At 44.9% G+C, this 10987-nt stretch overlaps 1 protein-coding gene across 1 annotated transcript; it reads right to left on the bottom strand.

The window, feature by feature from the left end:
* Positions 1 to 2500: 2500 nt before the first annotated feature.
* On the bottom strand, positions 2501 to 3769 carry LOC141027677 (uncharacterized). Its single transcript, XM_073504833.1, has one exon. The coding sequence runs from the start codon at positions 3767 to 3769 to the stop codon at positions 2501 to 2503; it is 1269 nt and encodes a 422-aa protein (XP_073360934.1).
* Between the last annotated feature and the right edge of the window lie 7218 nt (positions 3770 to 10987).

Raw genomic sequence — 10987 nt, 5'->3', positions numbered from 1 at the left:
CGAAACTCAAACTACGATCAAAAGAGGTTTGAATTCAAAACAGCTTGAAACCAAATTTTAATTCGTCAAAACCATGTTCAATGTGATTAACTGGAAAGAGGGGAACAAGACGAAGATTTTGGCGTTGGTTTCACTGGATTTGGACGAACGAGCAAAAAGTTGCGAGGGTTTGAAGATGAGGGACTAATATATGATAAAAATATTCGCGGATAGGTCCCTGGCCGAAAATAACAGAAAAAGAAAAAAACTAACGAACGAATCCGTTCGTTAATGCGGATTAACGGATGAACGTCCGCTAATTAGATCCGAACGAAAAACCGAGAGATAAACCCTAAAAAACTAAACCGGAGAAAAACCGAGGGAAAAACCGGTTCGGGTTTTTACCGGTTAACCGAAAGAAAATCGCCGGCCGCGACGACGGGATCCGGCGAGACGGCGCGGTGGCAGCGGTGGCGGGGCAGCGGTGCAGTGGCGCGGGCGAAGCGGCGCGCGGTGGCGGCGACGCGGCAGCGGCAGCGGCGTGGGTCGGCTGCGGTGGAGGCGGGGCGATGTGGGGACGAGGGGGGAGGCGGCGGCGGCTTATAAAGAGGGGGGGGGGCTCGGCCGGCCTGGGGAAGGGGGCGCCGGGTCGGCTCGGGAGTCGTGCCCCGACCGTACTCGGGATTGGGGCGGCGGCTCGGTCTCCGCGCCCAGAAGGAAGGCGACGGCACAGCGGGCCGGGATGAGATCAATTCGGAAGCGCTTTTTCTTATTCGAGGAGACGGAATTCCCTTGGTCTAATTTAGGACTTTCAAATCTATTTTAGTTTATCTAACGGCTCGGCCTTCGGCCCAGTCTGGCAGGAAGTTTTTTTTAAATAAAAATTTCGCTCGAAAGAAAAATCCTAGTAAAATATAAAAAAATTCTAAAAATACCAGAAACAATTTTCACCTTTTATATCTAATATTTAGAACAAAGTGAACATTTTTCTGGCCTAAAAAATACAATTTTCAAAAATGCATATTTTTTTTCTAATTTCAAATAAAATACCAAATAAAAAATATAAATTTGATTTTAAAATTTCTTCTCCAATATTTCTCTCTTATTGAAGAAGTCATTTTATCTTCTCTCATTTATTTTTATTATTGGAAATAATTGGAGAGAAAAATATAAAATCAAATTGATCCTCTTTTCAGATTTGAGAAAAAAATCAAATATGAAAAATATGCGAAACCTCCAACTCTCTCCTTGGGTCCTTGAGTTGCTTAAGATTTCTAGGATCGCAAACAAAATGCAAATAAAATATGATATGCATATGAGACCTATGTATAACATCCAAATTTAAAAATTGGGATGTTACACGATGGCCTTGGGTAGCATCATCCTCTCCCAGCTTAGCCATGCCATCTTCCTCTTGCCATTTTCCACCCCCCACCAATACTGCCTCATCATCTTGGTTAGATAATCACAAACTGAAGCAGGTAGTCAGAACACACTCATAACATAGGTGGATATCGCTTGCGCCACAGCCTTAATGAGAATCTCTTTATTTCCAACCAACACGTATTGCTCACTCCAATCAATTAGTCTTTTCCTCAGCCTATCTTGCAAGGTCTCAAAATGCCGCTTATGGACTCTTCCTTCCGGAACCAGTAGGCCAAGGTATTTTGGTTCAAACACCTGTTGTGTTACCTCCAATATATTCTTGATCTCCTCCACAACTGACTCTTCGCAATTTTCAGAAAAAAGGATGGAACACTTCTTGGGATTTATGAGTTGACCCGTCGCCGAGGAATAAGTGTTCAACAAGCCTTTAACAACATCCTCTTGCTGGCCAGAAGCTTTAAAAAACAGCATGGTGTCATCCGCAAATAGAAGATGAGATATCTCCGGTGCACCACGACAAATGCTCACCCCGTTCAATCTTCCCTCATTAACTGACTTAGACAGAAGAGCAGATAAAGCATCAGCAACAAAGAGAAAAAGGAACGGAGACAATGGGTCACCTTGTCGAAGGCCTCTAGATGGAGAAAAAACTTCCAATAGTTTCCCATTAAATTTAACCGAATATCGGACTGATTTAACACACGTCATAATCCAGGCAATCCACTGATTAGAAACCCCCATCTGCTAAGGGCCTTCTCCAAAAAATCCCAGTCGACACGATCATACGCCTTCGAGAGGTCCAGTATGTACGCGCAAACTACATGACTGTTGCTCTTCAGAGATTCTATGTGATGGATGCACTCGAAAACAATGATAGAATTATCCGAAATGAGTCGTCCCGGAATAAAAGCACTTTGGTTCTCAGAAATCAGCTCCGCCAGCAAGGGACGGAGAAGATTAACCAAACATTTAGATACAAGTTTGTAGATAACATTGTATAAGCTGATCGGCCTGAAATCCTTAAGTTCCTTGGGGTGAGGGACTTTCGGAATGAGGACAATCGCTGTATCATTAACACCTTCTGGCATAGAGCCAGCGACAAAAAACTCCAAAACTGCTGCAGTAATTTCGGATTTTAGAGCTGACCAGTTCCGTTGATGATATGCCGTGAAACCATCCGTGCAGGAGCTTTCAGCGGGCCGATTTGAAACAGGGCGTTGGACACTTCCTCCTCAGAAAACGGCGCGCTCAACATGGCGTTCATTTTTTCAGTTACCTTCGGCTCGATACCATCAAGCACGACATCGGGTGTTAGAGTCGGATCTTTGGTGTATACTTCCTTGAAGTAGGAAGTGTCCATGTGTTCCATGTCCGACGGAGAAGAACACCACGAGCCATCATTGCACCATAATATCTGAATGTAATTCCTTCGCGCACGCCACAATGCTCGCCTATGCAAATATGTCGTGTTCTGTTCACCTTCTTTCAGCCATGTAATGCGCGATCTCTGAAGCCACATCATCTCTTCCCTATATAGTAGTTCATCAAGCTGAGACATCTTCTGACGGATCATCGCTCTGTCAGCATCTCTTAGCTGTAAATCAGCCAGCTCAGCCCTCAGCTTCTCAAGTTCTGTAGCAACATGGCCGAAGTTCTCTTTACTCCAAGCCCGAAGGCCATTCATCATTTCATGCAGGGTGTCCCGCACAGCCGCAAGGTTGCCGGTGGGTTTACTCTTCTTCCATCTACTCGCCACCACATCTGACAGCCCCGGGTGGCATTCCCACATAATCGCATATCTTGGTGAGGCCCTATTCCTCTTCGGATCCACGAGAGTAAGCTGAACCAAGATCGGGCTATGGTCCGAACACGATGATGCAAGATGAAGAACTTGTGCGAAATGGAAGAGCTCCCTCCAGTTTTCATCCGCACATGCTCGGTCAAGGCGAACTCGCACGTTCCTCTCACCAAGTTGCCCATTATCATATGTGAAAGGATACCCTGAAAAACCGAGGTCCCATAACTCGCATGCCAACGAACAGTCACGGAACATCACCATCTGATTTTCAGAACGCTGGGTTATGGACATATGCTCATGCTGCCACATCGCCTTGTTGAAGTCGCCACACACTAACCACGGCTCTGAAGAGAACGCGCGAAGCTGGGAGAGTGAACTCCACATGTGATGACGGTTTTCCACCCGAGGTTCACCATAAACAAACGTCGTTCTCCAGTTCTTGTCACTTGCCACATCTACAATCCGCACATCAATGTACCGTGCACAGGAATCCAACACTGTCACATGCAACTTCTCATCCCAATAGAGCGCAAGTCCACCACTGAGCCCATCACTCGACACACCCGCAAAACACTTCATCTGTAACCTCCACTTTAGTTTCTCCATCTTTGAAGAGGCATGTCTTGTTTCTAAAAGAAAAACAAGCCCCGGGGAATTGGCTTTAGAGAGGGCCAAAACCTCACGAACTGTCCGGCGGTCCCCCCTCGACAGTTCCAAACTAAGATATTCATTGCATCCAGAGGTCCTCCTCAAGGGAGGCCGCCGATCTATCTCCTGACACACCACTTGAGTCAACACGGGCTCTCTTGCTATTACTGCTGCTGGTAGGCGAGGCCTGCTCTCCATCCTCACCCATCCCCTGAGTAAGCGCCAGCACACCACTCGGTCGTGTACATGCTGAGTTATCGGGCCCTGGTGCTACATCATCCATGGAGAGTCTCTTATGAGCAGAAGGATCTCCATGCTGGTGTTTGTGTCCTTCCTTGGCTGGGCTTGAGGCCGTATCCAAGATGTCCGGATCGACCACAGTTTTTCCCGGCGACTTCTGCTGTTGAGATTGAGGTGTAGGTTGCTTCTGACTTCTTTCCCGGCCAAAACTATCATTTGACGGGGGCTTATTCAGCCCATCCGCATAGAGCCAAGTACCATACTTCTTGTCCTTCTCCTCATGCACCCCTGATCCGCACTCCTTACAGTCATGACCAATCAGCCCACATACGCTGCAGAAGCGTGCTAATTTCTCATACCACAAAAAATAAACTTGGCATTCTTTCCCCCTCACAATACTGACGTACTTGGTGAGAGGGCGACGAACATTGATAACCCACAAGTATAGGGGATCGCAACAGTTTTCGAGGGTAGAGTATTCAACCCAAACTTATTGATTCGACACAAGGGGAGCCAAAGAATATTCCCAAGTATTAGCAGCTGAGTTGTCAATTCAACGACAGCTGGAAGACTTAATATCTGCAGCAAAGTGTTTAGTAGCAAAGTAGTATGGAAGTAACAGTAACGGTGGCAAAAGTAATAGTAGCAGTTTTTGTAGTAATTGTAAAAGTGGCAACGGAAAAGTAACTAAGCGAAGATCAATATGTGAAAAGCTCGTAGGCAATGGATCAGTGATGGATAATTATGTTGGATGCGATTCCTCATGCAACAGTTATAACATAGGGTGACACAGAACTAGCTCCAGTTCATAAATGTAATGTAGGCATGTATTCTGAATATAGTCATATGTGCTTGTGGAAAAGAACTTGCATGCCATCTTTTTCCTACTCTCCCGTGGCAGCGGGGTCCTATTGGAAACTAAGGGATATTAAGGCCTCCTTTTAATAGAGTACCGGACCAAAGCATTAACACTTAGTGAATACATGAACTCCTCAAACTACGGTCATCACCAGGAGTGGTCCCGATTATTGTCACTTCGGGGTTGCCGGATCATAACACATAGCAGGTGACTAATGACTTGCAAAATAGGATCAAGAACTCACATATATTCATGGAAACATAATAGGTTCAGATCTGAAATCATGGCACTTGGGCCCTAGTGACAAGCATTAAGCATAGCAAAGTCATAGCAACATCAATCTCAGAACATAATGGATACTAGGGATCAAACCCTAACAAAACTAACTCGATTACATGATAAATCTCATCCAACCCATCACCGTCCAGCAAGCCTACGATGGAATTACTGAAGGAAATATGCCCTAGAGGCAATAATAAAGTTATTATTTATTTCCTTATATCATGCTAAATGTTTATTATTCATGCTAGAATTGTATTAACCGGAAACATGATACATGTGTGAATACATAGACAAACAGAGTGTCACTAGTATGCCTCTACTTGACTAGCTCGTTAATCAAAGATGGTTATGTTTCCTAGCCATAGAAATGAGTTGTCTTTTGATTAACGGGATCACATCATTAGGAGAATGATGTGATTGACTTGACCCATTCCGTTAGGTTAGCACTCGATCGTTTAGTATGTTGCTATTGCTTTCTTCAGGACTTATACATGTTCCTTTGACTATGAGATTATGCAACTCCCGTTTACCGGAGGAACACTTTGTGTGCTACCAAACGTCACAACGTAACTGGGTGATTATAAAGGTGCTCTACAGGTGTCTCCGAAGGTACTTGTTGGGTTGGCGTATTTCGAGATTAGGATTTGTCACTCCGATTGTCGGAGAGGTATCTCTGGGCCCTCTCGGTAATGCACATCACTTAAGCCTTGCAAGCATTGCAACTAATGAGTTTGTGGCGAGATGATGTATTACAGAACGAGTAAAGAGACTTGTCGGTAACGAGATTGAACTAGGTATCAAGATATCGACGATCGAATCTCGGGCAAGTAACATACCGATGACAAAGGGAACAACGTATGTTGTTATGCGGTATGACCGATAAAGATCTTCGTAGAATATGTAGGAGCCAATATGGGCATCTAGGTCCCGCTATTGGTTATTGACGGGAGACGTGTCTCGTTTATGTTTACATAGTTCTCGAACCCGTAGGGTCCGCACGCTTAACGTTACGATGACAGTTATATTATGAGTTTATATGTTTTGATGTACCGAAGTTTGTTCGGAGTCCCGGATGTGATCACGGACATGACGAGGAGTCTCGAAATGGTCGAGACATAAAGATTGATATATTGGAAGCCTATGTTTGGACATCGGAAGTGTTCCGGGTGAAATCGGGATTTTTCCGGAGTATCGAGAGGTTACCGGAACCCCCCGGTAACTTAATGGGCCTTAGTGGGCCTAGGTGGAAGAGAGGAGAGGAGGCCAGGGCAGGGCCGCGCGCCCCTCCCCCCAGTCCAAATAGGACAAGGAGAGGGGGGCGGCGCCCCCCTTCCTTCCTCCCCTCCACCTCTTCCCCCTTTCTCTCCTAGTCCAACATGGAAAAGGAGGGGGAGACCTACTCCCGGTAGGAGTAGGACTCCTCCTGGCGCGCCTCTCCTCTAGGCCGGCCGAACCCCCCCTTGCTCCTTTATATACGGGGGCAGGGGGGCACCTCTAGACACACAATTGATCATTGATCTCGTAGCCGTGTGCGGTGCCCCCCTCCACCATATTACACCTCGATAATATTGTAGCGGTGCTTAGGCGAAGCCCTGCGTCGGTAGAACATCATCATCGTCACCACGCCGTCGTGCTGACGAAACTCTCCCTCAACACTCGGCTGGATCGGAGTTCGAGGGACGTCATCGAGCTGAACGTGTGCTAAACTCGGAGGTGCCGTGCGTTTGGTACTTGATCGGTCGGATCGTGAAGACGTACGACTACATCAACCGCGTTGTGTTAAACGCTTCCGCTTTCGGTCTACGAGGGTACGTGGACAACACTCTCCCCTCTCGTTGCTATGCATCACCATGATCTTGTGTGTGCGTAGGATTTTTTTTGAAATTACTACGTTCCCCAACAGTGGCATCCGAGCCTGGTTTTATGCGTTGATGTTATGCACGAGTAGAACACAAGTGAGTTGTGGGCGATATAAGTCATACTGCTTACCAGCATGTCATACTTTGGTTCGGCGGTATTGTGAGATGAAGCGGCCCGGACCGACATTACGTGTACGCTTACGCGAGACTGGTTTCACCGTTGCGAGCACTCGTTGCTTAAAGGTGACCGGCGGGTGTCTGTATCTCTCACTTTAGTTGAACCGAGTGTGGCTACGCCCGGTCCTTGCGAAGGTTAAAACAACACCAACTTGACAAACTATCGTTGTGGTTTTGATGCGTAGGTAAGAACGGTTCTTGCTAAGCCGGTAGCAGCCACGTAAAACTTGCAACAACAAAGTGGAGGACGTCTAACTTGTTTTTGCAGGGCATGTTGTGATGTGATATGGTCAAGACATGATGCTAAATTTTATTGTATGAGATGATCATGTTTTGTAACCGAGTTATCGGCAACTGGCAGGAGCCATATGGTTGTCGCTTTATTGTATGCAATGCAATCGCCATGTAATTGTTTTACTTTATCACTAAGCGGTAGCGATAGTCGTAGAAGCATAAGATTGGCGAGATGACAACGATGCTACGATGGAGATCAAGGTGTCGCGCCAGTGACGATGGTGATCATGACGGTGCTTCGGAGATGGAGATCACAAGCCCAAGATGATGATGGCCATATCATATCACTTATATTGATTGCATGTGATGTTTATCTTTTATGCATCTTATCTTGCTTTGATTGACGGTAGCATTATAAGATGATCCTTCACTAAATTATCAAAGTATAAGTGTTCTCCCTGAGTATGCACCGTTGCGAAAGTTCTTCGTGCTGGGACACCACGTGATGATCGGGTGTGATAGGCTCTACGTTCAAATACAACGGGTGCAAAACAGTTGCACACGCGGAATACTCAGGTTAAACTTGACGAGCCTAGCATATAACAGATATGGCCTCGGAACACAGAGACCGAAAGGTCAAGCGTGAATCATATAGTAGATATGCTCAACATAGTGATGTTCACCGTTGAAACTACTCCATCTCACGTGATGATCGGACATGGTTTAGTTGATATGGATCACGTGATCACTTAGAGGATTAGAGGGATGTCTATCTAAGTGGGAGTTCTTAAGTAATATGATTAATTGAACTTGAATTTATCATGAACCTAGTACCTGATAGTATCTTGCTTGTCTATGTTAATTGTAGATAGATGGCCCGTGCTGTTGTTCCGTTGAATTTTAATGCGTTCCTTGAGAAAGCAAAGTTGAAAGATGATGGTAGCAATTACACGGACTGGGTCCGTAACTTGAGGATTATCCTCATTGCTGCACAGAAGAATTACGTCCTGGAAGCACCGCTGGGTGCCAGGCCTACTGTAGGAGCAACACCAGATGTTATGAACGTCTGGCAGAGCAAAGCTGATGACTACTCGATAGTTCAGTGTGCCATGCTTTACGGCTTAGAACCGGGTCTTCAACGACGTTTTGAACGTCATGGAGCATATGAGATGTTCCAGGAGTTGAAGTTAATATTTCAAGCAAATGCCCGGATTGAGAGATATGAAGTCTCCAATAAGTTCTACAGCTGCAAGATGGAAGAGAATAGTTCTGGCAGTGAGCATATACTCAAAATGTCTGGGTATAACAATCACTTGATTCAACTGGGAGTTAATCTTCCGGATGATAGCGCCATTGACAGAATTCTTCAATCACTGCCACCAAGCTACAAGAGCTTCGTGATGAACTATAATATGCAAGGGATGAATAAGACGATTCCCGAGCTCTTCGCAATGCTAAAAGCTGCGGAGGTAGAAATCAAAAAGGAGCATCAAGTGTTGATGGTCAATAAGACCACTAGTTTCAAGAAAAAGGGTAAAGGGAAGAAGAAGGGGAACTTCAAGAAGAACAGCAAACAAGTTGCTGCTCAGGAGAAGAAACCCAAGTCTGGACCTAAGCCTGAGACTGAGTGCTTCTACTGCAAGCAGACTGGTCACTGGAAGCGGAGCTGCCCCAAGTATTTGGCGGATAAGAAGGATGGCAAGGTGAACAAAGGTATATGTAATATACATGTTATTGTTATTGATGTGTACCTTACTAATGCTCGCAGTAGCACCTGGGTATTTGATACTGGTTCTGTTGCTAATATTTGCAACTCGAAACAGGGGCTGCGGATTAAGCGAAGATTAGCTAAGGACGAGGTGACGATGCGCGTGGGAAATGGTTCCAAAGTCGATGTGATCGCGGTCGGCACGCTACCTCTACATCTACCTTCGGGATTAGTTTTAGACCTAAATAATTGTTATTTGGTGCCAGCGTTAAGCATGAACATTATATCTGGATCTTGTTTGATGCGAGACGGTTATTCATTTAAATCAGAGAATAATGGTTGTTCTATTTATATGAGTAATATCTTTTATGGTCATGCACCCTTGAAGAGTGGTCTATTTTTGTTGAATCTCGATAGTAGTGATACACATATTCATAATATTGAAGCCAAAAGATGCAGAGTTGATAATGATAGTGCAACTTATTTGTGGCACTGCCGTTTAGGTCATATCGGTGTAAAGCGCATGAAGAAACTCCATACTGATGGACTTTTGGAACTACTTGATTATGAATCACTTGGTACTTGCGAACCGTGCCTCATGGGCAAGATGACTAAAACACCGTTCTCCGGAACTATGGAGAGAGCAACAGAATTGTTGGAAATCATACATACAGATGTATGTGGTCCGATGAATATTGAGGCTCGTGGCGGATATCGTTATTTTCTCACCTTCACAGATGATTTGAGCAGATATGGGTATATCTACTTAATGAAACATAAGTCTGAAACATTTGAAACGTTCAAAGAATTTCAGAGTGAAGTTGAAAATCATCGTAACAAGAAAATAAAATTTCTACGATCTGATCATGGAGGAGAATATTTGAGTTATGAGTTTGGTCTTTATTTGAAACAATGCGGAATAGTTTCGCAACTCACGCCACCCGGAACACCACAGCGTAATGGTGTGTCCGAACGTCGTAATCGTACTTTACTAGATATGGTGCGATCTATGATGTCTCTTACTGATTTACCACTATCGTTTTGGGGTTATGCTTTAGAGACGGCTGCATTCACGTTAAATAGGGCACCATCAAAATCCGTTGAGACGACGCCTTATGAACTGTGGTTTAGCAAGAAACCAAAGTTGTCGTTTCTTAAAGTTTGGGGCTGCAATGCTTATGTGAAAAAACTTCAAACTGATAAGCTCGAACCCAAATCGGAGAAATGTGTCTTCATAGGATACCCAAAGGAGACTATTGGGTACACCTTCTATCACAGATCCGAAGGCAAAACTTTTGTTGCTAAATTCGGAAATTTTCTGGAGAAGGAGTTTCTCTCGAAAGAAGTGAGTGGGAGGAAAGTAGAACTTGATGAGGTAACTGTACCTGCTCCCTTATTGGAAAGTAGTTCATCACAGTAACCAGTTTCTGCGACACCTACGCTAATTAGTGAGGAAGTTAATGATGATGATCATGAAACTTCAGATCAAGTTATTACTAAACCTCGTAGATCAACCAGAGTAAGATCCGCACCAGAGTGGTACGGTAATCCTGTTCTGGAGGTTATGTTACTAGACCATGACGAACCTACGAACTATGGTGAGCCCAGATTCCGCAAAATGGCTTGAGGCCATGAAATCTGAGATGGGATCCATGTATGAGAACAAAGTATGGACTTTGGTTGACTTGCCCGATGATCGGCAAGCCATTGAAAATAAATGGATCTTCAAGAAGAAGACTGACGCTGACGGTAATGTTACTGTCTATAAAGCTCGACTTGTTGCGAAAGGTTTTCGACAAGTTCAAGGGATTGACTAC

Source organism: Aegilops tauschii, chromosome 1 (genome assembly GCF_002575655.3).
Source record: "Aegilops tauschii subsp. strangulata cultivar AL8/78 chromosome 1, Aet v6.0, whole genome shotgun sequence".
Taxonomy (NCBI): Eukaryota; Viridiplantae; Streptophyta; class Magnoliopsida; order Poales; family Poaceae; genus Aegilops; species Aegilops tauschii.
The sequence above is the reverse complement of the archived record's forward strand: the minus strand, read 5'-3'. Positions and strand labels throughout refer to the sequence as shown.